The following is a 27,871-nucleotide window of genomic DNA, read 5'->3' on the forward strand; positions in this document are numbered from 1 at the left end:
TTCATGTATCGAGATTACTCTGAATCTTCTGACTCCTCCCCCCCCCCCATCCGTGGAGCCTCTTAATTCTGTTTTCATATGCATATCAATACTTCTCTAAATTTTTCATCTTCCTAAATTATCTGTAGTTTCTATTACATTACAAGTGTATTTAAAATCCTGCTAATGTTTTGATGATTTTGTATATATGTTATAAACATTTCCCTTTTTTAATAAAAAAAATCTTGTCTTCTTGGTCCCTGAGCTTCCCAGTTAATTTTGCCATTTCGGCATAGTTCATCAACTTGTTCATCATCATAGTGTTACACCACTTACTTCCCCCATGGAATCCTGGAAACTGTAGTTTGTTAAGGGTCCTGAGAGTTGTTAGGAGACTCTTCACATGCAGAAAAGCCCAAGTTTGATCCCCCGTGTCTATAGTTAGGACTGGGAACGACTTTGGCCTGAAACCCTAGAGAGCTGCTGGTGAGCAATATAGACAGTACTGAACCAGACGGATCACGGGCCTCCTTTGGTGTAAGCCAGGTTCCTGTGCTCCTTGCTACACTGTTACAATATGCCAAATAAAATTGAGTCTTCAGCTAAGCTTCAGAAGAGCATGCTGCTTAGAGGAGACAGTCCACCATTTCACAGTTTCTGAGACAACAGTTAATGCAGCAAAGAGAAAGCAGTGGCATAAGTTCTAAATAATGCAAATTAAGAGCATGGTCTTAAAAAATAGCGAATGCCTTTGGTCTCTTGTCTTCTGAGTTGTACCAGGCAGACAGCCACCCCAAAGAGGCATGATCTATAGCATGGGTAGGCAAACTAAGGCCCAGGGGCTGGATGCGGCCCAATTGCCTTCTAAATCCGGCCCGTGGACGGTCTGGGAATCAGTGTGTTTTTATATGAGTGGAATGTGTGCTTTTATTTAAAATGCATCTCTGGGTTATTTGTGGGGCATAGGCATTCGTTCATATATTTTTTTCAAAATATAGTCTGGCCCCCCACAAGGTCTGAGGGACAGTGGACCGGCCCCCTGCTGAAAACGTTTTCTGGCTCCTGAATAGCTTTTGTAATCCTGGTTTGCAAGGGAAAGAAGTACGTAGGGTGTTTGTGAGTATTGAGCCGTAACTAATTTGCTTCGTTCTTCTCCCAACAGATGCGTGTAAATATTACATTGTTAAACATATCTTCTCTGGAGGAGACCAAACGTTCGTGCTTTGCTCTGAAACAGAGGTAAATAGGGGCAGGCATGGGTTCCTACCCATGGCTGGTAGGGATGTTATTTGGCTGCTTCTCCTTTCTCCCCCGATTGGGCCTCAAACTCATGCACTTCTGATAAGAGGGCAAACTTTATATGCGAAGTAAAGGCAGGTCCCATATACGACACAACTATAACATCACTTGGCTTGGACGAACACTCCAGCATTCAGTGACAGGACCAGGAATGGGCAGGGCAGGAGAAATGAGATGCTGTCCATAATCACTTCCGGAGGTGGCGCGTCCGGCAATGGCTGCCCTCTTCTAACTGCGAAGAGGGAGCTCCGCAGGAACGGGTCGTCCGCTGCGGCGCAGCGGAGACCCACATCGGAAAACCACAGGCAGCGTAAGCCTGTGGCCGTGGGACTCGGCGGGCACCAGGAGCGCTCCCCGAAACGCAGAAGGGACCTCGTAAGAGGCTCCGGAACGTAGAAGGGGGTGCGGTGCTGTGAGTCAATCGCTCTTTCTGTGGAGTGAAGCCGCGTAGCTGCTGTCGGTGAGCGCTGTCCTCTTTTCCTGGAAACATTCGGCTTGAAACCAACAACTCGTGAGTAAGAAATGAAAGAAGGATTTGGTGGATAAATCTTTTGCTAATTCGGCTAAAAGCGAGAGACGAAAACAGGAAGTCCGTCTCTTGTCACTGCTTAAGATCTAAAGCAAAGACTTTGACGTTTGAAGTCTTTGAAGAGGTGTTAAAAGGCAATTGACTCTCACATCGATTTAAGTTGCTATTTAAGACTCAACTTTTTAAAAGTTTTATTTCAAATACGAACTGTGTCTGTACCTCCCCTGCTGGATTTACAAATCAACAAAGAACCCCAGGTAGTCGGACTGCCTAAATAACAGAACTGTCAGATTGCAAGACTCTGATACTTTGTTGTTGGAGTTATTATTTGCTGAGCTTTATTGGAACTGTTGCATTGTGCTGCTACATCCTGCACTTATTGAGACATTATTATACTTTGAGACCAACTCTGCCAGATACAATTTAGTTGAAGGTCTCTAGGGAATCAAAGGCTGTTTGGATATTGTTTTTAAAGCTTCTGAAGTATTGAAGTTTGGAATATTTTAAATAATTGATATTAACAACTTGACTTCTTCCCTGCAACATAAGTGGCTCCCTCTAGAGGACTTTGGAATTATAATTATATGTGACTTTCCCTTTGGTTTCCTTTCCTCCTGTTTACTTGGTGGGCTTGTGAGTTCCCATGAGAACATATTCAATTTGACCTTGACTAAGCAGATAGAAGTGGAATGAGCGGCACTGGGAGACAAACAAGAGTGGCTAAAGGGAAAAGACAAACAACATTGAATTTACTTTCACAGCCGCGCAGATCATCTGTTCCTGATGTTTTGGAACTAGAGGAAAGTGAGCACCTGCTGGGAGAAGATATGGCATCAGGTGGATCTGCTTCAGTCTTAGACAAAATACTTGAAAAATTGGAAGGACTGGATAAAAAAGTGGACGAACAAACGGCAAAGATTGACCAGACCAGAGATTGTGTTAACAAGTTAACTGAACAAGTTGCTTCGAACGCTCAAGCAATTGGCAATTTATCTGAATCCACTGTAGAAAATCGGAAACTGGCAGAGGAAGCCATTCAGAAAACTGAGGCACTGGAGCAGGAGGTAAGACCACTGCACAAGCAGGTTGGGGAACAACAGGCCTATCTGTCTATGATTGAACTTCGAGCTCGGGAAAACAACTTAAAATTGAGGTTTATACCAGAACTTGAATCCGAACAAGGGAACCTAATTGAGTTTTTAACAAAAGAATTTTCCAAGTGGTGGCCTTTGGAGGAGGAAAAAGATTTTAAAATTGTGACTGCCTTTAGGCTTGGGAAATTCACAAAGAAGGACAAGCCCAGAGACTGTTTGATTACTTTGAGATCTAAGGAGGAAAGGGACAAAATATTAGGACTGCACTACGGAAAGTCACTTCAAATTTCGGATAAAAGAGCAGAGATTTACAAGGATATCCCTAAACAACTTCTGGACCTTAGATCCACCTATCTTGAATTAGCCAGGCTGTTGAGAAGTAATTCAATTGTCTTTAGGTGGGAATATCCACAAGGACTATCTTTTACGTTCAGAGGGAAGAAGGTAAAAATCAAAAGCTGAAGACAGAGATAAATTCCTGAATATCTACGGAGAAGACCTTCAGAAAGGGATTGAAACACCTCCAGGGGCTGGACCCACAGTCTTTACCTACACCTACACCTTTGGGGCCTGAAGGCCAGGACAAAAAGACACCACCACCAGAACAATAACAGATTTGACCAGGATGTCTCTGCAACTTCTTAGTTGGAATATAAATGGCGCCAACAACCCGGAGAAAAGAAGAAGGATATTTCATATTTTGAAAAAAGAACAATTGGACATTATTTGCTTACAAGAAACGCATGTGACCAGGCTACATAGAAAAGTATTAATAAATAAAAGATTAGGCCAAGAATTTATCTCTTCGGATCGAGTAAAGAAAAGAGGCGTGGTGATTTATGCAAAAGAGAGCCTGTCACCAAAATTTCTATTCAAGGATGAACAAGGACGTATTCTGGCAATTGAGATTCAAACTCAAGGAGAAAAGTTTTTGATATTAGGAATTTATGCGCCAAATGAAGGAAAATCGGAATTTTATAAGAAGCTGCATGAGATTATGCTGGACTATCTGAACTATGACAACATCATAATGATGGGAGATATGAATGGGGTGGTTTCAACGAACATGGATAAATCACATAGTCAAAATGTAACAAAAGAAGGCAGACTACTGAAAACCTTTTTTGAACTGACTGACAATATGGACTTGATTGACATCTGGAGAACAAAGAACCCTCTAGGAAGAGAAGGAACATTCTTTTCTGAAGCCCAACTGACTTGGACAAGAATCGACCAAATTTGGACAACTAGAGGCCTGGCACCCAAGATAAAAAAAGTGGAAATCTGCCCAAAGACCTGCTCCGACCACAACGCTGTAAAGATGGATATGAAATTAATGCCAACCGGCTCCTTTAGATGGAGGATGAATGACAATCTGCTTAGAGATCAGGAGATTAGTAAAAAGGCCCAAAAAGCTTTGAAGGACTATTTCGAAATAAATTTGAACACTACGGTGGAAAAAAGAATTGTATGGGATGCAAGCAAGGCGGTTATGAGGGGGTTTCTGATACAGCAGAATACCATTAAGAAAAAAGCACAGAATGATAAAAAGGATAAGATCTTGGAGAAAATTAAAGAAGGCGAGAAGAAATTAAGATCGAAACCGAAATCAAAGGAGATTCTAAGAGAAATCAAATACTACCAAGCACAATATTCAAAATTAATAAATCAAGAAGTGGAATGGAAAGTCAAGTTAATGAAACAAAGATCGTTTGAATCGGCAAATAAATGTGGAAAGCTGCTAGCATGGCAGCTGAAAAAGAGACAAAAACTGAATACAGTAACAAACTTAGAAATTGAGGGAAGAAACATACAGAACCCAGTGGACATCAGAAAGTGCTTCCATAGGTATTTCAAGCAATTATATACACAAGGGCTGCAAAATGAATCAGAGATAGAACAATTTTTGAAGGAGAATGGTTTACCAAGGTTGTCTCTGCGGAACAGAACAATCCTGAATCATAAAATGACACAATTAGAGATCGAAGAGGCCATTCAGAATATGCAACTGGGCAAATCTCCAGGGCCAGACGTGCTTACCTCCAAATATTATAGGACATTGAAAGATTATTTGATACACCCACTAATGGAGGTTTGTAATGAAATCATGGAAGGGAAGAAGGCACCGGAGTCGTGGAAAGAAGCTTTCATCACATTGATACCTAAATTAGAAACTGAAAAGACACAACTTAAGAATTACCGCCCCATCTCCCTTCTAAATGTGGATTACAAAATATTTGCAGACATTTTAGCAAGTAGATTTAAAAAAGTTTTGAATGAAGTAATTCATAAGGACCAGGCAGGCTTTCTCCCAGGTAGACATTTGTTTGCTAATACAAGGAACATTATTGACATTTTGGAACTCTTGCAAACAAATATCAACACGAAAGCAGTTTTGATATTTATAGATGCGGAGAAGGCCTTTGATAATATCTCCTGGAAGTTTATGAAGAAGAATTTGGAAGGAATGGGAGTGGGGCGGGGGTTCCAGAACGGGATAGAGGCAATTTATTCAGAGCAAAAGGCTAAACTGATAGTGAACAATGTGGTGACAGAAGAGTTTAGAATTGAAAAAGGTACACGACAAGGTTGCCCTATATCCCCTTTGTTATTTATATCGGTCCTGGAAGTGCTCTTAAATATGATTAGAGGACTCAATATGGAGGCCAAATGGCCGAAATATTGGGAAATAATAGAAAAAGATGGAGATAATTGGAGGTTGCAGAGTTTGGAGAAAATAAAAGATAAAGTGCGAGATTGGTTACATTATGCTCAGATTAAAGAAGCTTTCAAGTTGGACAAAAATATAGGATTCCAGGTGGAAAAATCAAAGTTAGAAACAGAACTGTTAGAATCCAGCTCTAAGACACTTTCAGGAATGTATAACTTGCTGTTAAAATGGAATACACAGGATGAAACGGTCAAATCAGCTATGATAAAATGGGCACAGGACATAGGGCATAACATCATGTTTGCTGACTGGGAAAAGTTATGGACCACAGGTTTGAAATTTACGGCATGTAATGCCTTGAAAGAAAACATTATGAAAATGATATACAGGTGGTACATGACTCCAGTCAAGCTTGCAAAGATATACCATGTGTCTGATAATAAATGTTGGATGTGTAAGGAAGCTGAAGGAACATTCTTTCACCTCTGGTGGACCTGCCCTAGAGTGAAGGCTTTCTGGGAAATGATATATAATGAGCTGAAAAAGGTATTTAAGTATACCTTCCCTAAGAAACCAGAGGCCTTTCTTTTAGGCATTGTCGGCCAGAGTGTGCAAAAGAAGGATCGAACCTTTTTTATGTATGCTACAACAGCAGCAAGGATACTCATCGCTAAATGCTGGAAAACTCAAGACTTGCCCACACTGGAAGAATGGCAGATGCAACTGATGGACTATATGGAATTGGCGGAAATGACGGGCAGAATCCGAAACCTGGGAGAAGAACTGGTGGAGGAGGATTGGAACAAATTTAAGGACTATTTACAAAAATATTGTAAATTGTATGAATGTTAAGAAAGATGTAAGATTAGGAACAGTATGGCTTCAACAAATCAAATATAAAAAACATAAATTTAAGCGTAATTGGAAGAAAAGATAAATTTTGGTGAAACAGTATTTTATAATTAAGTATTTTATAAGTGTGATTTTAAATTCCGAAATTTGAGAATTAATTTGGGGAAATTTTATCATATGAATGGAACTAATTTAATAATTTGCTAGCAAAATTTATAAGCCTAGAATGCAGGAGCAAGAGCTGAGAGGAAGTCCAAGGAGGTGCATGAAATATGGATATTTGAAAATACTATGTTATTACCTATGTCTTTGATTGTTTTAAAAAATGCTTAATAAATATTTATAAAAAAAAGAAAAAGAGATGCTGTCCATAATGAGGTTGGGGAGGACATCCAAACAGTCCCTGGAGAGGATGGTTATTGGAACTGATACATATCATCTCTGTGTAAGTTATCTAGTGGTAGGCGTGGCCTATTCTGGGGTGGGGGTGGCGCATAGTAGGAAACCCCAGCCAAAAGGGCCTCCCTAGAGGAAACCCCCCCCTCGCATGTTAACAAAAGCTGCAGTGAAGCCCCTCCAATCCCACTTGGCGAAATTGAGAAATCCCTACCTCCTTTTCCAGAATTCTCAGCCAGCGGATGATTTCCGGGCCATAAATCAAAGTGACTACACCTGTTTGATTAATGACGATACAATAGACATGTGGAGACAAAAGCTTTCGGAAAAGAACAATCCTAATTCAGTGAAGTATGTTCCTTTTTTGCTTTTCTGACGCACTGTTCAGTATTTCTTCCTTGTGGCTTCGTGTGAAATCTTCATAGGTGTTCAAGGGTTGGGACATAACCTCTGGAAACAATATGGTTGGCATGGGATGTGTTTGAGCTGCTGCTCCTGCTCTGAAATGACCCTATAAGCTCATCTGTGGCCTATAGACTCCTGTAGACCTCATTCTTTTGTCGTCTCCATCCCTGAGATGTGTGTGCCATAACTTCTGCCTTCCAGAGTGGAACTGAAAATCAGAATCCTTTTATTGCATCATGCACCAGTGAATGTGCTGTTCTCTGTTAGCTGCTGGAGCAGCGGCCTTGCAGCTCAGGGTAGACAGAGGGCCTGCTCAGATTGTTGCTTCCACTGAGTGGTGTGATGGCTTACATCAGATGCTGCAGAACTGCAACTCCCATCAGCCCCAGCAAGCACGGCCAATGGCCAGGGATGATGGGTATTGTAGTTCAGCAACATCTGCCTGGCCAACATCCTTGGCTTACAGCAGTCTGTTGATGGAGACTCTGCAGCTCTCTGCTGTAGGTGCGTTCTAGTGTTGAGTCAGAGTTTGTTTCCAAGTATCACTTTCCAAATTTCCCAGCTACTTGTTAAGTCGTCTTCTGTCAGGCTACAGTACTTTTTGGCATTTCTAAAATAGATGTGGGTGGTAGACCACACGTGTGCAAAAGCCAGAGGCTATCTAAGGAGATGTAGACAGTCGCCTAGGTAACCCTTGCCATTTTTTTTAATTGTTTTTTTTCCTACTCTGAAATCCCTTTTATGGGAAGTGATTCATAAATGGAATCAAATAATTTGCTGATGGGTTTCTGAAAGCAAGGAAATTCTAGGCACTGTTGTTTTTGGGGGCGCCAGAGGAAGTGACTTAACTTTTAGAAATACTTCACGATCTTCAAGTGAGGGCTAGTTAACTAGTTCCCCAAACCTGGTGAAGAAAGTTCAGTGGGTAGGGGAGCTGCTGCTGTCTGGATTTATGTTATGGACTCCTCTGCATCACACGGATAATTTTCACCCTGTCTTCAGAGGTCTCCAGCAACATTTGTCACTGACCCTGAAAATACCCTTCCAGGGTTGGGCAGGTGGAATCCATGCTTTGAGTTGTTCGATTCAGTACTCCTGAGGCATGACACAATTGTCCCATGCTGAAGCTGCCTCAGTCAGCCTCCACAAGGTTGACAGTACTGAGGCTGGGTTTGGAATTCCCTTTCTCGCGCAACTCCAAAGGGAGAACGGGCCACCTGATGTCATAGTGACATCACGAGACTGACAGCTGGGCAGCCAACCTCCACAGATGTCACTTAGGTTACCCCAGCTGGTTCCATGATGATTTCACCTCGGAGCAAGGGCAACGAAACTCAAAAAGTAAATATACTGTGTGAAAAACAACAGCGAGGCCGTATAACCCATGTCTCTCTCTCTTCTTGTTCCTCCACTCTAAGCAGTGAGGTTGTGCAGATCCTGTCCTCGGCTGCCTGCTGGAATGGGAGCTTCTTAGAAAAGAAGTAAGTGCCTTAAACTTACGTAGGGCAGGAGGAAACGCCCTCCAATATCTTCCAGGCCTAGCTCATGCAGTGGTGACTCTTGATCAAGCAGATGCAAAGTGGGTGGCCAATGAGGTTTCAGTCTGTGAGGGCCAGTGTGGTCTAGTGGTCAGGGTGTTGGACTAGGACCTTGGAGACCCGGGTTCAAATCCAGGGAGCTCACTGTGTGACCTTGGGCCCAACCATCATCTCTTAGCCGTTAACCTATGTCACAGGGTTGTTGTGAAAATAATATGGAGATGGGGAGAGCCATGTTTTTGCCAGGAGGGGGTGGGGAAGGTGAGAATTATTTTTTTTTAAGCAATAAGAAGAAGAAGAAGTTGGTAGCTTCCTGACCAAGGAGGGTGGAGGCATAAAAGAGGGAAAAAGACTTGAACCCCCCCCAAGACTAGCCGTTTTGCGAATCCTAGTGATGGTTACATAAAAGGCCTCACAGCCCAGGGCCAAACATGTGGAGGGGAGGAGGGACACTGCCTGACCCAGCAGCTTTATGTAAGATTTTTGATGGCTGATGCAGGCATAGAAAAAGCTCCCTGGCTGAACTTGCATCCTGTCAGAACCAATTCTGTGTGCTGGCTCTGTACTGTTAGGATAACATGATCCTCCAGGCGCCTTGGAAGGAACCTTCTCGGATCCATTGTCTGTGTTGTTATGGCAATGGTAGCTAAGCTATCAGGGGCTACGTTTAGCTCTCTGTGCATCCTATGGGCTTTTAGCAGTCAACTGGCAAATACGGTATGTGATTTAAATGGAGCTTCTTCCCCAAGAGGGCACCTGCTGTTGCAGCCTCGGCAGCTAACTTAGCAGCACGTTTGTGCAAGGGGAAGAATTTGTGGTTGGCGTTTGGAGCACTGACATGCTCACGGAACACCTGTAAAATGCTACAGACGTTGCTTGTGATGTAACGTCTCAAGAGCGTGTTAAGCTGCGGGGTTTTTTTCCTTTTAATAGAAAGATTGCAGGTCTTTTGGCTGCTGCTGTTTATTAGATTACTGGGTGTCGTCTTTCCTCGCTTCACATCAGCTAGAGAACCTCCAGCTGGATCTAGCAAATACTCGCCTAATCTATCATCCTTTCCCCCATCATCAGATGTTTCCAGAAAGCCAATAAACTGGGCGTGAAAGCAATTCCCATTCTTTGCAGTTGGTATTCCTTTACAACTGGCATTCAGTTGGCTAATTGCCACTGAACCCAGAATCTGCACATGGCTGCTAAACAAGCTGTGGTTTTATACAGCTCCCACCGTTAATAAGGGGCAGTCAGATTCCGTGGAAAGAGTGCTAAAATTCTACCGAGTGACAGAATTCTACTGAGAGAAGTGCAAGCCCCTTGCGTGGTTGTAAGTTGCTCATTGGTCTTGCCGGTACTCCTGATAAGGATCCATCTTCGACATAATAGGAAGTTTGTATGAGCAACTATTAATTACAGAGTCTGGAGCTGCGTATAGGTTAAGTAGCTCAAACGTTAATAATTACTGTTTGTAAATACATTGCACACCAGGAATATTTCTCCCTCTAAATTTTCATTTTCATTTTGTAGAATAGATGAACATTTTAAAACGAGTCCCAAAATTCCAGGGGTCGACTTGAATTCCACCAGACTGATGTTTGATAAGCTGATGACGTCCCAGCATTCCATCTTGCTTGACCAGGTGCAGACTTCAAAGGCGTTAAAAGTTTTTAAGCTTTCTGCTTTGTACAGAGCTTTTGGGAGGAGTTCATGAGGAAACTCGTAAGAGAGCAAAGCCACAACCTGTTCATTAGTATGACTCAGTACCATCCTAAGGACATGCCTTGGCAAACATCTTGCAGGTCCCCCCCCTTCATGTGCAAAATACAAAACATTTTGCCTCAAATGCATGTTTGAAACCTGGATGCTGGTTCTCCTGATGAAGCCAAACTTTCCCAGTTTGGAATACAGTGGTACCTCAGGTTAAGTACTTAATTCGTTCCAGAGGTCCGTTTTTAACCTGAAACTGTTCTTAACCTGAAGCACCATTTTAGTTAATGGGGCCTCCAGTTGCCGCCGCACCGCCAGAGCACGATTTCTGTTCTCATCCTGAAGCAAAGTTCTTAACTTGAAGTACTATTTCTGGGTTACGCTTCAGGTTACAGATGCTTCAGGTTACAGACTCCGCTAACCCAGAATTAGTGCTTCAGGTTAAGAACTTTGCTTCAGGATGAGAACAGAAATCGTGCTCTGGCGGTGCGGCGGCAGCAGCAAGAGGCCCTATTAGCTAAAGTGGTGCTTCAGGTTAAGAACAGTTTCAGGTTAAGAACGGACCTCCGGAACGAATTAAGTACTTAACCCAAGGTACCACTGTAGTTGTTTGCCATGACACCACAGCCCTCCCTGTCACTTTCCCTCCTTTCTTCCCAAAACCAAACTCCATCACCTACTTTGGAGATCACTAGGTTTCACCATGACTTTGTAGAATTCCAAATACACCGGTTGAGTCTCCACTTCTGGAGGCCTGTCGAAATTGCTCCTGTGGTGACTGGTTCATAAACTTGGGTTGGCTCCATAGTGCCAGAGTTGAGCTGGAACAAGCCTTTCTGGCTGCAGTAGAGCTGTGTTTTGAGCCTCATTTCTTTCCTCCCTTTTTGCAGATCCTGAAGAGCTTCGAAAGCTTTTTGATTCCAGGGCTGCCCAGTTCCCCACCGGACGTTGAAGCCATGAGAATCTACCTGATTCTCCCAGAGTTCCCGCCGTTTCAAGACTCAAAGTACTATGTCACCTTAACGCTTCCCTTGGCGATGGCGATTCTGCGTCTGGACAGGAACCCCAGTAAAGTCTTAGGTAAGAGATGCACACCAAGTTTCCCCCCTTCCCTGTTCTTCACACCACTTTTGCTCTCCTACATTGCTGTGGCCATTAAACTATGCTTGTAGGGTTGATGGGAATTTTAACATCCAGTTTTCCCCCATACCTGGTGTAAAGCGACTGCCTGTGGGGTTCAAGGCGTATTCAGCCACACTACCATAAACTAGAGATGGGGAACCTGCAGTCCTCCAGATATTGCCGAGCTCCAACTCTTGGCACTCAGCTTTCTTTTTGTCAAGTGTGAAGCTTGACAAAAACCGAAAACCTTTTTGCACTACTTACTTGGGAATATAAGGCCCACAAAGTTCAGTGGGACTTGCTCCTTAAGTGAACATGCTTAAGATTGGACCGCATATGCAGGAATGCATTTATCAAACTGCAAATCTGACCCCATTCATATGCTGGGATTTTAGTGCTTACAAATGGTATAGACGTCATACGTTGGTGGTTCTCCCCCCCGCCCCCCGCCCCCCAGCAAATATGCCTGTTAATAGGATTATAATGCTCCTGAAGCCTTGGAGGTTTTTAAGCAGAGGTTGGATGGCCATTTGCCATGTATGATCTAGTTGAGATCTGTCATGTTTGATCTAGATGACGCTCCAACTACGATTCTGTGATTAAGCTAATAGCTACATGTTTTGCTTTGTGTAACCCTGTTTAGATAACTGGTGGTCTCAAGTGTGTCCAGGGTACTTCCTGAGGCTGGTGGATCTCTATAAAGGTGCCGTGGTTTACCTCTTGAACGGAAGAAAAACATTATTGATCCCTGTCTTGTATGGCAGTTACATCACAGCCGCACTCAAGCTTCTGGAGAAACTTCATAAAGTAAGGAAACTGCGGTGGTTGTGTCCCTGTGCAGAGTGGCCGTTTTCGCACGTCATGCCAAACCACCATTTAACTTTACACAAATCGAGCCTCTCTGAACCCGAGCAAGACTCACAAACACCCCATCCCCTCTCTTGCTTATTTCCCGGAGGAGAAATAAACCAGGGTTCCGTTTCACTTCTCCTGTCTTGTCAGCAGCACACATGAACCAGGAATTGTGGTTTAGCAAGCAAGCCCACTTCAAAACCCGTTGGTTTTGTTTGATGTAATTTGAGCCACATTTTATGGCTTGCACATAATGGTCAGCCAAGAATCTATGAAAGCAAAACGGAATCCAGCTTTGCTCCTCTTCCTAGCAACCCAGGAAGAGGGAAGGGAAGGGGAAGCGGGTGTGCAAGGCAAGCCCTTTGCATGGGCTCCTTAGAAAATGGAACCAATCGTTGGTTCATCTAGCTCTACTGATTGGCAGTGGCTCTCCAGAATTTCAGACAGAGCCCTCTCTGGAAGTGCCATAGATTGAACTTGGGATCTTCTGCATGCAAAACATGTTAGTAATCACAATTTCCATGTGTTAACCTACCCTTCACTATAAATTCCAAGAGTTTGGGGCCAGGGGTGTCGCAGCAATTTAAAACCACAGCATTAAAAACAGTTCAAAACAAGTAACAGTCGCAGGAATGGGGTGGGCTCTAAAATCGCCTATCTCAGGTGTCAGAAGTCAAGGTAAAAAGCTGTTTCTTCCACTATTGCATGCTCTACCACTGAGGCTCGGCCCTTCCCTTTTCCTGCTAGTGTTAATAGTGTTAAACTACGGTGTTGCCTTTGATGCAAAAGCTGTCAGCATGTGCAGTGGAAGTTTGTCCTTGTGCTGGGCCCTTTTGGTGTCTAGGCTCAGACCACACCTTGTTTTGATGTACAGTGGTACCTCTAGATATGAACGGGATCCGTTCCAGAGCTCTGTTCGCATCTAGAAGCAAACGTAACTAGCAACGGCACGTCTGCACACACGCACGTCGCTTTTCGCCGCTTCTGCGCATGCGCGTGACATCATTTTGAGCGTCTGCGCATGCCAAGCTGCGAAACCCGGAAGTAACAACTTGAACGCGCTCAACTCGAAGCGTATTCAACCCTTTGTACAACTGTACAAAGGTTGTGGTTTGTTTTGCCCGTGTGTGCCCGTGTAGGCTCTTCTGCAAATGTTAAATCTCCCTTGCTTTCATTATGCACCTAGTTCTGTGCACTGGGTTTGTGTTGACCACTCATTCCTCTGTTTTCTGTTCTCGATGTGCCTTCTATTCCTAAACTTGTTCAGCATGTGTCTGTACTAGTTTTGCTTGTAACTGACTTAAATGTTGGGTTTTCATGCCGTTTTGTTTGAGGGAGCTGGTTATTATTCTCTGCTTCTTCAAAGAAGTGTTTTCCTTCTTCTTTCCCAAATCAGGTAAATCAGAAAGTAAAACACGTAGAATATGACAAGTTTTATATCCCAGAGATTTCCAGTCTGGTGGATATCCAGGAAGACTACCTGATGTGGTTTTTGCATCAAGCTGGAATGGTAAGAAGTGTCATGCAATTGGTTGTAAGGGGAGGGAACAATGCAGGGTTTCTAGCTGTAAAGCTATGAGTGTTGTGTCAAAATGGATCACGGTACAAATGCAAATTCCGCAGTCGTTATAGGCTTTTAGTGTAAGTGGTCAGCGTGCATATTTAGCTTGTTTTCAAGATTTGGATCATAGCTGTCAACTTTTAGATTTGAAAATAAGGGATCAGCAGCCTCGAAAATAAGGAATCAGCAGCCTCACCTGTCCCGGGGACAGTCTACGGGATATCTAACAGTCCGGGATAGCAGCGGGAAACGGCGCTGGAATAAGGGAATTTACCACAAAAAAAGGGAAGGTTGACAGCTATGATTTGGATGTCCGGGAAATGTGGAAAGTTTAGGGATTATGTGGTCTCCCAGTAGGATCCAAGAGAGACGGTTTGATGTGGACATTAGAGACAAAGTGGTAGATGGCAAAGAGGAAACAACGGTTGTTCAGGATATTGAAATCCCATGTGGAACCTTAAACTTGAGTTCTAAGTCTGTTTTCACATCATTCTCCCCACAAAGGCTAGAAGCTGGGGGGTTTTCCGTTCTTTTCCATTTTTTAAAAGAAAAAAACCAGCAATATTCTCAAAATACCAAGTGTTTGTGTGTATAAGATATCTATACATGCATGCATGTAAAATATCTCCAGTGTATGTAGTATAAAAACCAGGTGGGCTGCTAGGCTGTTTGGTGGAAACCATGACCATTTCCCCCATGTTTGGCATCCCATATGGTCTCAGGTATGGGAAACTTCAAGATGCAGCTAAAAATGCAGTTAATGGCCAAGATCCAAAGAACGGCAAGATTAGTTGTGTGTCCCGTGGACCTTTTAGAAGTGTGTTCTTGAGCAGCAGCTTCCTCCCCAACCCCAGTGTTGCATGACAAACTTTCCTTTGAATTGGGGGACGGTGAGGCACTGGGAACTGAAGGAGAGACACCCTCCTGTTGGAGTAGAGGCCAGAGGAGAAGCGTAGGGCATTGGGTAGGAGAGAATCCCTAACCAGCAGGTGAGGTGAGGTGATGGTGGAACTCTGAGTCTTAAGACAAGAGCCCTGAGCCAAAAGCAGGGTGGGGAGCGAACAAAAAGATGTGGGAGAAATGGAAACACAGAAGGATTTGTCTGTGAAAGGAACACTGGACCCTAAATAAAGTATATCTGGCACTTCTCTAGCAGGTTCTGTTCATTCTTGGTTCGGGGGGCATGAACCAACCTTCTCTACCAAATGGGGTGGGGTGGGGCCTAGAGCCACTACTCCACAGAGAGGCAGCTTGTGTGTGTAGTTCGCAAACCATGAAAAGACCCATGAAATGGGCCAGCCTTTGCTTTAATCTAGTGCATGGGTAGGCAAACTAAGGCCCTGGGGGCCGGATCCAGACCAATCGCCTTCTAAATCCGGCCTGCAGACAGTCCGGGAATCAGCATGTTTTTACATGAGTAGAATGTGTGCTTTTATTTAAAATGCATCTCTGGGTTATTTGTGGGGCTTAGGAATTCATTAATTCCCCCTCCCCCCAAAATAGTCCGGCACCTCACAAGGTCTGAGGGACAGTGGACCAGCCCCCTGCTGAAACAGTTTGCTGACCCCTGATCTAGTGCTCATGGTGTCGAACTTGGACAGAGGAGCCACATATCTTATTGGGGGTGGGGTCAGCCACCCACATTATCCACCCCTAAGCCTACCTCATGGGGTTGTTGTGAGAGCATAGGCTACCCTTTGGGGGAAGGATAGGATTAAAACGTAACTGATGGTACTGCTCTAAGTAAAAGCTCACACATTATTCATTTTCTCTCTCTTTCTCTCTTTGTCTTGCCTCGCCATTCTCCCCCTCCCCAGAAAGTCAGACCATCAATTATGCAGGTAACCATTCCAGTTACTCTTGCTAAAGTAGTTCTCAGCAGAGGCCCAGGCTGCCACCGCTAAATTGAACTGCTCCTACTTTCCAGGATGCCGTGACTCTGTGCTCTTACCCTTTCATCTTCGACGCGCAAGCCAAGACCAAGATGCTGCAGACAGATGCTGAGCTGCAGATGCAGGTAAGGCAGCCAGGTCCCCTCTTTCTGCCAATCCCAGCCGTTTTAATCCATGCATTTATTTATTAACATATTTTCTGCACTGACCTTCGCCTCCCCAAAAAACGGTTACAAGGGTTTTCTGTATCTTACTGCATTATGAAAAGCATTAATCAAAACATTAAACAACAAGGAAAACGTCTTGGTAGTATTTTTGGGGGACTTTTTCCTTTTTTTGCGGGGGGGGGGTTAAAAAATGGGATGCCAGATTTCCTACTGGCTCTTGATCTTCAGTAACTTTTGCAAAATCTGTGCAGGAGGCACATGGCGCACCCTCCCCCAGTCCTCCCACGTGGATATTTTTAGCAGGGAAATAGGCACTCTTCCTGGCCCAGTCAAGATATTTCCAAACACTAGGAAGGGGCAAAGCGAGTTAGGAGGGCATCCTTGCAAAGCAGCTGGTTTTACAGGAATCTTGTTTTCAGGAGGCAACGCAGCATACCCCCTGCCCAAAGCGAATTGCCAATAAACCCTGTTTCCACAGATACCACTTCCTCTACGCCGGGAATGAAGAACCCAGGGGCTCAGTGCATTTGTTGTTGTCGTTGCTGCTGCTGCTCTTGACTTTTGTATGTGGTTTCTATAGGTGGCCATCAGTGGGGCGAATCTGCAGAACGTTTTCATGCTCCTCACCCTTGAGCCCCTCTTGGCTCGAAGCCCCTTCTTGGTCCTCCATGTTCGTAGGACCAACTTGGTTGGCGACGCCTTGAGGGAGTTGAGCATCCATTCGGATATTGACTTGAAAAAGCCTCTGAAGGTAAGGCCCCGCGGCAGCTCCTCGCTGCAATAGTTTGTTTGGTGTTTGGGCCTAGTCCTTCTCAGTGAGGCACTAAATCTGTGTCTGGCCTTTATCACTTGAGGCTGAAAGTGGCCGCTCACGCAGTGGAGTGCATTTGTTGTTTAGTCGTTTAGTCATGTCCGACTCTTCATGACCCCATGGACCAGAGAACGCCAGGCACTCCTGTCCTCCACTGCCCCCCGCAGCTTGGTCAGACTCATGCTGGTAACCTCGAAAACACTATCCAACCATCTCGTCCTCTGTCGCCCCCTTCTCCTTGTGCCCTCCATCTTTCCCAACATCAGGGTCTTCTCCAGGGAGTCTTCTCTTCTCATGAGGTGGCCAAAGTACTGGAGCCTCAGCTTCACAATCTGTTCTTCCAGTGAGCACTCAGGGCTGATTTCCTTCAGAATGGAGAGGTTTGATCTTCTTGCAGTCCATGGGACTCTCAAGAGTCTCCTCCAGCACCATAATTCAAAAGCATCAATTCTTCGGCGATCAGCCTTCTTTATGGTCCAGCTCTCACGTCCATACATCACTACTGGGAAAACCATAGCTTTGACTATACGGACCTTTGTTGGCAATAAGTCTCTCCACATAGAGAAATTGCCTAATTTACTGAGGCCTTGCTCCAAGTTTCCCACAGCAAAGCATACTGAGGTTTGTTCATAATTCTCTGGGTGCTGCTCCAAACGGAAGAATCACATTAAAACAGTAGGCAATAATAGCCACACATTTAAAGTAGTATCATACCACTTTAAACACCCAAAGGATTCTGGGAACTGTAGTTAAGGATGCTGAGAGTTGTTAAGAGACACCCCTGTTTCCCCTCAGAGCTACAATTCCCAGAGCGGTTTAACAATCAGTCTCTCTTCCCAGGGAACTCTGGGAATTGTAGTTCTGTGCGTGGGGAATAGGGGTCTCCTAACAACTCTCAGTACGCTGGGCAAACTTCAGCTCCCAGAATTCTTTGAGGGAATCCTCTTCTACTTAAAATGGTATCATAGTGACTCATTGAAGTTGGTGGACTTACGTCTATTGGATCGGCTCGGAGTATGGCTCAGTTGGCTCTTACTCGGTTGCAATTGCTGAAGCTCCTTTTTGGGCATTGTGGCAGGTGATCTTTGACGGTGAGGAGGCGGTTGATGCTGGCGGCGTCACAAAGGAGTTCTTCCTCCTGCTCCTGAAAGAGCTCCTGAATCCCATCTATGGGATGTTCACTTCCTACCCTGAATCGAACCTGCTGTGGTTTTCGGATACCGTAAGTGTGCTTGGTTTACGCACTCACAAACTGTTTGCCAGGGATCCTGCTTAGCTTGGTGCAGGGTGGATTTGATTTAAATCAAGTTGATTTAAATCACGATTTAAATCACTAGTCAGTAAGACCTGATTTAAATTACTAGTCAGTAAGACTTGGTTTAAATCATTTTTTTCTTACAGAAAGACTCATTCTTTCTGGTATAATCTTAATATTTACAACCAGAAGAAGGTTTCCTTTTTGGAATAATAATTTTTCAGAGTAGTTTTTACAGTTATATAAAAAAAATTACTGATTTGGTTATACTATTAGAAATACATGGACAAATAATTATGAAATTATTGTGAGGTTTAATAAGTTACCTTTATATTTAGACAACTTTTCTGCCGTACTTTATTGGAAGGAGGAAAAAAAATCATTTCCTTAATAACAATTTAAACAATTTATTTAACTAAAACAATAACATTGTAGCATATGTATCCATGTTTGTTAACTGAGGTGGTTAATGTTTTTTTAAAAAAACAACAACAAAACCTTAGACTGAGTTTTAGCACACATGAAAAACTTAAAACAAATTTCCTGATGAATAGCCTTTGGACTATAATGTAACTTAAATAGAAAAGCTATCTTTAGAAAGATTTTCCCTCCAAAAGCATTTATTTTAAAAATCCGATTTGAATTAAAAAAAATAATCGATTTTTCTGAGAGATTTTTTTAAAAAATCACTGATTTTTATTCACCCTGGCTTTGGTGTAGTTTGGAGACTCACAGCCCAGGGAAGGGATTTTTAGCCGCTTCCCAGATATAAACCTTTCCAGCTCCTCGCCGACGCTTTCCTCCTGCTAACTCGTCCTTCTCTTTGTGTGTCCGAAGTGTTTTGTAGAGCACAATTGGTTCCACCTGATTGGCATCGTCTGCGGTCTGGCCATATACAACTTCACTGTTGTGGATCTTCACTTTCCATTGGCTCTCTACAAGAAACTCTTGAATGTGAAGCCGTGCTTGGAAGACTTGAAGGAGCTTTCGCCCACAGAAGGAAGGTAGAAAGTATTGGAATTAAGTCTTCCTGTCCGCTTCGCAATTGGCCTAGAACATGGGTTGGCAAACTAAAGCCCATGGGCCGGATCAGGCCTAATTGCCTTCTGGATCCGGCCTGTGGACAGTCCGGGAATTGCCTCGTGGATTGCCAGCGCGCACACGTTCTTTCCCCCCCAAATATAGTCCGGCCCCCCGCAAGATCTGAGGGACAGTGGACCGGCCCCCTGCTGAAAAAGTTTGCTGACACCTGGCCTAGAATTTGGCGATGGCACTTTAATAAAATTGGGGCAGTGCAGGGGGTTGGGGATGGAAGGCAGGATGTGTCCCTGTTATGAGCAAACCATTGGAAGAAAGAATCCACCTATGTTTTCATCCTTCTCCAATGAGAATATTTCGTGTTGGAGTTCTGTTGCCCAAAACTGATATTAGTGTTCCTTTTGGGGATGAGAATTTTTATTTTTCACTACACCCATTAAAATAAAAAGCAAAACAAAGTCATACAAACATGATATTTACAAAACAGAAAATAATGTGTGAGGTTGAAAGCCTTCCTGAAACCTACCATTTTTACGTGCTATAAATAATCTATATACTTATATAACGTGAAACTGTTTGGGTGTGGCTCTTTGAGTTCTTATCATATTTCCATTGGTTAAGAATTCTGCATTTGACATACTCTTTCTTTTACACTGTTTTAACGTAACTGTGGAAGATTCCAGTATGCAACAGTGTTTTATTTATTTTTTTGCAACTGTTAATGAACAAATAATTCAGATTGAAACTCTCTCCTGTAACTTTTTTTGGATCAGATTGTATTTTTTTGGCCCGCTTTCCTCAATTTCGTCCTAAAATTTGATACCGTAAGGGCAAGGAAGAGGGTGTGTCTCAGATTCAGACTTTTTCTTCTCTCCTAACCTCTTTCTGCCTTTACGTTTCCTTTACCTTATTTATAGGAGTCTTCAACAGCTCTTAGATTACCCTGGGGATGATGTTGAAGAGGCATTCTGCCTATATTTCACGGTAAGACCATCTATCTGCCTGTCTCTTGCGTTTACCTTATTTTCCCGTGTATAACATGACCCCATATATGAGATGAGCCCTATTCTGGGGAGCACCAAAATAAGAAATCAGTATTTTAAAGTGAGCTGAAAAAGATGGTTGAGCTTTTTTTTTTAATAAGGTCGACCAAAAGGTTTTTAGCTTGTTTTGGGGGAAATAGGCTAGGTTGGTTAGGCTGAGAGACAGCAACTGGCCCAAGGTCACCCAGTGAGCTTGATGGCCGAGTGAGGATTTGAACCTTGGTGTCTCATGTCCTCATCCGACACTCTAACCGCTACACCACGCTGTCAAAGGAATACCCATGTTTGAGGGTGTACATCTTGGCTCAGATCTGTGTTCATGAAATTGACACCACAGAGAAGGTTTAGCTGCATTTTGAAGATCTTCCTGGTGTCGATGGAAATTGAGCTCATTTGATTTTAATCTGGATTGTGCTTCATTGGCTACAATCCAGCGGTATGCCAAGGGTGTGGAAACGTGGTCAGAGGTAAACTGCACATTGCTCTCAAATTGGTAGAGCATGGGACTCTTGATCTCAAGGACATGAGTTCGAGTCTTGCATTGGGCAAAAGATTCTTGCATTGCAGGGGATTTGACTAGATAATTCCCCCATGGGTCCCTTCCCACTCTACAGTTATATGATTTTATGTCCTTTTTTATTGTATTAAGCTGTGTTGATGAGATACAGAATGAAGCAATTTTGTTGTCTTTTTCTGGGGTGGGAAAACAAACAGATGTGCAGAGAAAGCTATGGAGTGGCGGAGCAGAAAAACCTCATCCCTGACGGAGACAAAATTCCAGTGCAGAAAGATAACAGGTGCATACCGTCTGATGCCTGAAGGTGCTCTCTGTGGTAATTTCACAAGTGACACAACAGGGTCCTTCGTAGCGGCTGTTTTGGGATGAGCCCAGCAAGAGGACTCTGTATTGGGCTCTTCAGATTGGGAGAATAGAAATCTTAAGAAAATAAAAGATGGAGGGGGGTGGAGGGAGAAGTACTGTTGCGCAGGAGCCGCGAGGGACCATGCTTGAAAAAAATAACCAGACTGTGTTGGGGGGAAACAAAAAATGCAATAATGTAGAAAAGGTTCTGCCATCTGCTCTTCATCCTTCCTCGTTTCCTGACATTTGGTTTGGTCCAGGGGGGGAATGCGAAACAATAAAATGGATCCAAAGTCTTTTAGATTAACACCGCACATTTTGTTCGGTAATATTTGCTGTAGATTTGCATAGGCAAACATCGCCCAGAGCTTGGTTTGAGGTTTCTTTTTTTCTGGAGTCTGAAAATATGATGGAAGGAGAAGGGGAAGTTCCTCCCCCCCAGCTGGTTCATGCAATTGACCACTATGGGAAGAAGGTGCTGGACTAGATGGGCCTAACTAGCCTGATCCTGCAGGCATTTGTTAGGTTTTTAATTTTAAAAATCCTGTGCCAAAGTAGTGCAGATTGTACAGTGATTTGAAGTGTAAATGCATTTTATGAAACGCGCATGATCTTCCAAACAACTTTTGGAAGCGGTATCCGTTGCTGTCTGGGTGGACAGTGGTTTCAGCCGACAGCTCCCTTATCTGCCACTGTTTGCTTCTTCGTAATGACCACTGCTTTTTCTTTGAATCCCCCAGGGAGGAATTCGTCGACGCGTACGTTAATTATGTCTTTAACCTTTCGGTAGACGAGTGGTACATGGCTTTCTCCACGGGCTTCCTGAAGGTGTGTGGGGGTAAAGTTCTAGAAATGTTCCAGCCCACCGAGCTGAGAGCCATGATCGTAGGGAGCAGCAACTACAACTGGAAGGAACTGGAAGAGGTAAGCAGGCACACCCTTCCATACAGTTTGCCCTTTGTGAATCTAGAACTGCTACTTGTTGTGTTCCGAAGGCAAAGGAAGGATTGGACCCTGATTAATAAAATAGACACGAGGCTTGGCCAGCAAGACTCTGGGAGGAAGTGTCAATAGCCACTCCCTCGTCCAGGCCGTTTTATTAACAAAAGAACTCTTGCACAGCGTTTGTAAGAACCAATCAGATTTCCCATGAGCATTTCAAAAAATCGCCATGTGGGGACAAAGGTAGATCAGAGAAATCCTTTTAACTACAAAGAACTACTTTGAGCATGCATACATGTTTTAGGCTAAATAAACAGGAATCAAGGAGGAATGCATTTAGCAAACCTCCGCAGAGGTCATAAACAGGCAGTAAACAGGAAAGGAAGGATGGCAAGGAAAGTCAGGCATTTACTGCCTTCTTGTAAACTCTCTTCCTGGCCCTTAAAATCTACTTAAAGATTCACAAAAGCTACATCAAAGCTACCTCCTTATCTTACGTACTGAGGATGCCTGGTGAAGCAACCGGTCTGTGTACGTGACTTGTCAGGCAAGAGAAATGGGGCAGAGATGCAGGGGCTTGGATTGATCAGAAATCATGTCAAATGGCTCAAGCCCAGTCAAAGCCATGCTTTCATTGCTGACATAATGGCTTGCTTCATTTTTCATAATTCCTCACAGCAATCCCACCTGACCACCACACTACTGTCCTGAGCAAAACCTCAGTCCTTACCTTCTGAGAATCTGTCTGGCTAGGATGTGAGACCTAAGAACGCCCCCATCTTTCTCTTAATTATTAACTGTTTCTCCATTTACCCCCCCCCCCTCACCTGTCCTCCAAAATGCACATGGTTCTCCTCCTCTTTATTTTATCTTCACAACCACCCTGTGAGGTAGGAGAGGTTGAAATATCAACCTGTTATCTTCCTGACTTAAGTAGGCGATATGAACATGCACCTTCTTGTTCCTAGTCTGACACTCAGGAGAATTTCGCCGAGTGGTTCAGTTCGTTGGAGAAAGCCACAAACAGTAAACAAAACATGGAAGCAAAGCCCTCGCTCAAATGATTCCTGAAGTAAAATAATAATGAGGCTTGGTTTTGGTTGATTTTTATTTTTTTGCAATATGCTGTACTCAGTGCATTTTTGTGTGGTTCCTCCTTTTCCAATGCCAGCCCAGTCCTGTGTGTGTTTACTTGGAAGTAAGTCCCACTGTGTCCAATAGGGCTGACTTCCTAGCGGGTATGTTTGGGATTGCAGCCTTACTGGAGCATCTGGAAAGCTGCAGAGGTCCTGTTCTTAAAAGAGCATGTTGGTTCAAAATGATTCCACATCCTCTCTGAGTGAACAGCTGTATCAGGGGAATCAGCATCCAACAGCTTTGGAATTCAATCTGCTGCATCACTAAATTATGAAGATATTTAGAACCCTCCTGGCCCAAGCAAGAGAATGCGGTTTGAGCATTTGCAACCTTCCGAGTCCTTTTACAAAGTTCAAAATATATATGCCTTTGAAAGTTATTACATTGTTTGTTTGAAATCATCTCTAAACTTCTTAATATTTTAAAAATCTCCATGCACAATACAAAAACACAATATCCATTAAAACAAGAATATGTCCTAAAACCAATAAAATGATATAACATCAAGTTAAACAGAAATTCAAGGGACTAGTACACATAAATCAGGGTTCTATATTAATGGGTCAGGGAAAGACTGGACAGAAAGTTAGAAGTCCTTACAAGACGTCTGAAGCAATTGGTAGTTGCCGCTTTACATGTGACAGAGGGAAGGACATTCCATAGAAGGGGCAGCAGCATAAAATGCCCATTTGGGAGTTATTTCCCTATGATGTAAGCATTCTTACAGGTCCATACAGGGGCAGGCGGTCTTTCAGGTTTGCCATGAGTTCTTACAACTAACCCTTTTTTACAGAGCGCAGTTTACAAAGGGGACTACTCGGCTACCCATCCAACCGTGCAAATGTTCTGGGAGATCTTTCACGAGTTTCCTCTGGAAAAGAAGAAAAAGTTTCTCTGTAAGTAATTAGTTTTGGTTTTTTAGTGCGCTGAGAGTTTCCCCTTGGATTTCAGAGCGGTGATTCCGACAGTCGAAGCCAATAACTTGTTCTTGCTAGCTTAATATATACAATGGTACTTTGTGTTACGCACTGTCCCCCTTACGAATGCTGTGGGTTACGCGCTCTGCTAACCCAGAAGTAGATGCCCCTTGTTGCGACCTTTGCCCCGGGATGCGAGCAGAAGCTGCGCTCCTGCGGCACGGCAGCAGCAGGAGGTGCCATTAGGGAAAGCGAGCCTAATGTTACGAGCGGTACAGACCTCTGGAAAAGATTTATTTAAGTTTGCAACCGGAGGTACCACTGTATGAAACACACCTGAATGTCTTCCACCAGGTGGCAGGCTTCTCTTTACCTGTTCTCTGGCACGGTGGTGAACGGAGTGAGCTGCTGAGATTGGAACTTCCTGTCCAGATCTCACTTCTGCATTGTGGTGAAGCTTTTGATACTGGCCCTCTCTGCTTGCGGGGAATCTTCCCTTGTTCGTGGAATTTTCTCTGCAGTCAGCAATCCAAAGTGGCCAAGGAGGAGACTCAACATGTGGCTTTTGTTGAATGTGGAAAACAAGGTTTGGAGCTGCCTGTATTGGTGTTGTCACACTTAAATCTATATCCCGCTGCTTCTCCCAAAGGAGCCCATGGCAGCAAACACTTCGAATATATATAAAAAAACAACACAGTAAAAACTCCACATATTTAAAATTTCTAAAAGAATAAAGCAGAAAACATTAGAAACAAATTTAAGGACAATTAACACCAAATATTGTGCCAGAACAGGCCCACTGAAACAGAATAGTTTTCATTGATTTCTTAACTTGTTCAGGAAGCAGAAAGAATGAGATGAGGGAAGAGTGTTGGTATGTTATAAGAAAAACAACAGAGGCCAACCAGAGAATATTGAGAAGCAAAACAGCTAGTAAGCCTGATCTTTATTAAACTGTTGCAACAGGGTGCTCACCCCACACACAGAAGGGAGGAGGAACCCAGAACAATGGTGCACAAGCCCTTATACTGTGTAGACTTTTGAATTTGCATCCTGTACTTCAAGAAAACGCCCCCCCCCCCCATACATCATACACACATCACAGAAGGGGCGATCTACAGCAGAATCCTGTCTTGCCGGAAACCTGTTAAAGGGTTTACCTGGGCATCCTGGCCATTCTTTCGTGATGATAAATACTTAATTCCTGAGTCCAGGTCACAGGCTCACCCTATTCATACCCAAATGTGCCCTTAAGGCAAGATTTGTGAGCACAGAGACAATGGGGAGGCTTTCCCCATTTCCATCCAAATATTTGAGGTCACTGCAAGAGTCAAAATGGCTTTAGGACTGTTTTACTGTACTGTTTCAGACATGTGGTTTATATATTTATGTAGGTGTTTGCCCGATACATTTATGAACATTTATTTTATATCTTAGGCCTTGTCTCATACCAATAACTAACTTAGTTGGTCTCTAAGGTGCTACTGGAAGGAATTTTTAATATTTTTTATTTTATTTATTTATTTCATTTCATTTTGTTTCGACTACGGTAGACCAACACGTCTACCTACTTGTAACTAGAATGATACGTGCTTGGGATGGGTGATCCAGGATGCCTTCGAATGCCAGTTGGTGGGCCGTCAAAAGCTATTGTCCTCAGGTCCCATATCATCTGTTTGGCCACTTGGGAGAACAAGATGTCCTCTTCAGGGCTCCACTGATGCTTTTATGTTCCCCCCTTCCAGTGTTTCTGACTGGCAGCGACCGCATCCCCATCTACGGCATGTCGAGTTTGCGCATCGTGATCCAGTCCACTTCCAGCGGGGAGCAGTACTTGCCGGTGGCGCACACCTGCTACAACCTCCTTGACCTCCCCAAGTATAGCAGCAAAGAAATCCTGAGCACGAGACTCACTCAAGCCATCGACCACTACGAGGGCTTCAGCTTGGCCTGAGGGGAAGCCGCCCCCAACACAGACAATTCTTGTATAGAAAGGAAATACTGTCTTGTTTTTATTTTTGTAAGGGAAATGGGATAAAGATACTCCTTGAGATAGGGAGGGTGGGTGCAGGGAGGAGAGAAGGGAAGAGCATAGGATCAAGGAACGCCCCCCCACCCCGTGAAGTCTGGTCAACGTTCCTCAGGATTTTGACTTAACTACTTTTCAAAAACAAAAATCTGTTGACACGTCATCTTTCGTCTTATTGGCTGATAGATGCCTTTTTCTTCCCTTCCTCGCCTGTCCTCTGTTTAAAAACACCTTCAATATTTTGTGATGTCTCTTCACAGTTTGGAAATATAAAGCTGTGTGAAAGCTTTCCTTGTCTCCACACATATGGGTTCCTTACCACCTCTCTCCAATCACAGGTAATTTCTGTGGTAAAACAAGCATGCTCCTTGGGTGTTCAACAGTACTGGGGAGCTAAGAAATGGATAATTTAACACTCAGAAGATTAGTATGTGAAGGTTTGGGCAGAAATGAAGGTTTTATGAGTTGAATTTTCTAACATATTCTACTCCCTGTTGCCCATATAAAAAAAAATGGGTGGAGGGGTAAATAATTTTACTGCCTTCTGTGTGACCAGAAGAATTTCAGAGCCCTGCATGTAGAGGGATGGGAATGAGCAATGCTCATGAAGACCTAGGTGGCCTACCTGAATTATTTGATACTTTATGCTGTTGGGTGTTTTTTAACAGCTGTGTGTATGTGTTTTGAAATACAGTGATGATTCCCTGCCCTCCCGCCATTTCAGTGATGGGATTCTCACAGCAGTTCCTCCGCAAAACACACCCCATGTCTCCCTTCCCACCCCCCACTGTCTCTGCACTTGGGGGTCTTTTGCAAGGTAGTACAGAAGCCCTTTCCCACCTTCAGCCCAAGGGTGGGCAGCAGCCACCATCCTGCCCCATCAGGGATAGAATTTCCATGGCTCTCCAGATATTGGATGGACTCCAACTCCCATCAGCCCCAGCCAGCCTGGCCCAATGGTCAGGGATGATGGGACAGTGAGTCCGGCAACATCTGGAGGTCCACAGGTCCCCTATTTCTGAACTGGATGTTCCTATCTCTCGTCTTCTATGGAGAAATTCAGGGCCCTGACACACATTTACACTGAGAGAAGCTGATGAAGCAGTTTCTAGACCCCTACCTCTTGACCCTCTACCCCAGAAGAACCCATACCCACCATAGATGTCATGATGAGCACTCTCCTCCCTTCCAAGGTCCATTGTTGATCTGAACTTGTGATCCGGGAGAATGGATTTATTTATATAACAAGGTGGCCTGGGTCCTGCTAAAGCTGGTTGTTTATGACCTTTCAAGTACTGCGAGGAGCGGTGGAGTGAGTTGCAACTCGGCTCTTATCATAGGGACTGTGTGCCAAACTTGATTTGACTTTTGACTTTGCTCGGCTGACATGGGCCAAGCCAGCTGGGCCGCAGGGAATGGGGGGATTCAACCCTCCACTCCCTGTTGGCAGTCCCAAGTGGCATTGTGCCCCATAGGATGCCATGTCGAATTTTGCATTGAATCACAGTCTTCTTGGGTTGGATTGGGGCCTTGGTATTTGTCTATCCTTCGCTTAATCATAGCATCGAAACCGTATTTTGCACCTTGTGATGAAAAAGCTGTGAAGGTATCAGAGGATTTTTATTTTATTTTAAGAAAAGGAATTAACACTCTGATTTGCTACTTGGGTAGCCAATCAGCCTCTTTCTACTACAGCGTTAAATACAGCTCTATCAGATGTTTATTTTCTATGTGTGTACATAGCCCAGTATTCTGCAATAAATGTAATGTTTCCTTCAA

The 27,871-nt window shown here is 43.8% G+C and overlaps 1 protein-coding gene across 4 annotated transcripts in view; it reads left to right on the top strand.

Annotated features, from left to right (window-relative positions):
* HERC3 (HECT and RLD domain containing E3 ubiquitin protein ligase 3) overlaps positions 1–27,871 on the top strand; it is a 56,806-nt gene extending 28,935 nt beyond the window's left edge. For 2 of the 4 annotated variants that reach the window (XM_079990751.1, XM_079990752.1), the window contains exons 9-25: positions 1,142–1,218; positions 7,047–7,171; positions 8,644–8,706; positions 10,285–10,396; positions 11,355–11,544; positions 12,230–12,393; positions 13,835–13,948; positions 15,817–15,840; positions 15,927–16,016; positions 16,639–16,809; positions 17,948–18,091; positions 18,962–19,128; positions 20,080–20,146; positions 20,920–21,002; positions 21,808–21,991; positions 23,940–24,042; positions 25,809–27,871. In XM_079990751.1, coding sequence (XP_079846877.1) covers positions 1,142–1,218; positions 7,047–7,171; positions 8,644–8,706; positions 10,285–10,396; positions 11,355–11,544; positions 12,230–12,393; positions 13,835–13,948; positions 15,817–15,840; positions 15,927–16,016; positions 16,639–16,809; positions 17,948–18,091; positions 18,962–19,128; positions 20,080–20,146; positions 20,920–21,002; positions 21,808–21,991; positions 23,940–24,042; positions 25,809–26,017 — 2,087 coding nt within the window. In that variant the 3' untranslated portion in view covers positions 26,018–27,871. The remainder of the gene's footprint in view (positions 1–1,141; positions 1,219–7,046; positions 7,172–8,643; positions 8,707–10,284; positions 10,397–11,354; positions 11,545–12,229; positions 12,394–13,834; positions 13,949–15,816; positions 15,841–15,926; positions 16,017–16,638; positions 16,810–17,947; positions 18,092–18,961; positions 19,129–20,079; positions 20,147–20,919; positions 21,003–21,807; positions 21,992–23,939; positions 24,043–25,808) is intronic. The other 2 variants (XM_079990753.1, XM_079990754.1) reach the window with 1 other exon arrangement.

Source organism: Podarcis cretensis (genome assembly GCF_951804945.1).
Source record: "Podarcis cretensis genome assembly, chromosome: 9".
Taxonomy (NCBI): domain Eukaryota; kingdom Metazoa; phylum Chordata; class Lepidosauria; order Squamata; family Lacertidae; genus Podarcis; species Podarcis cretensis.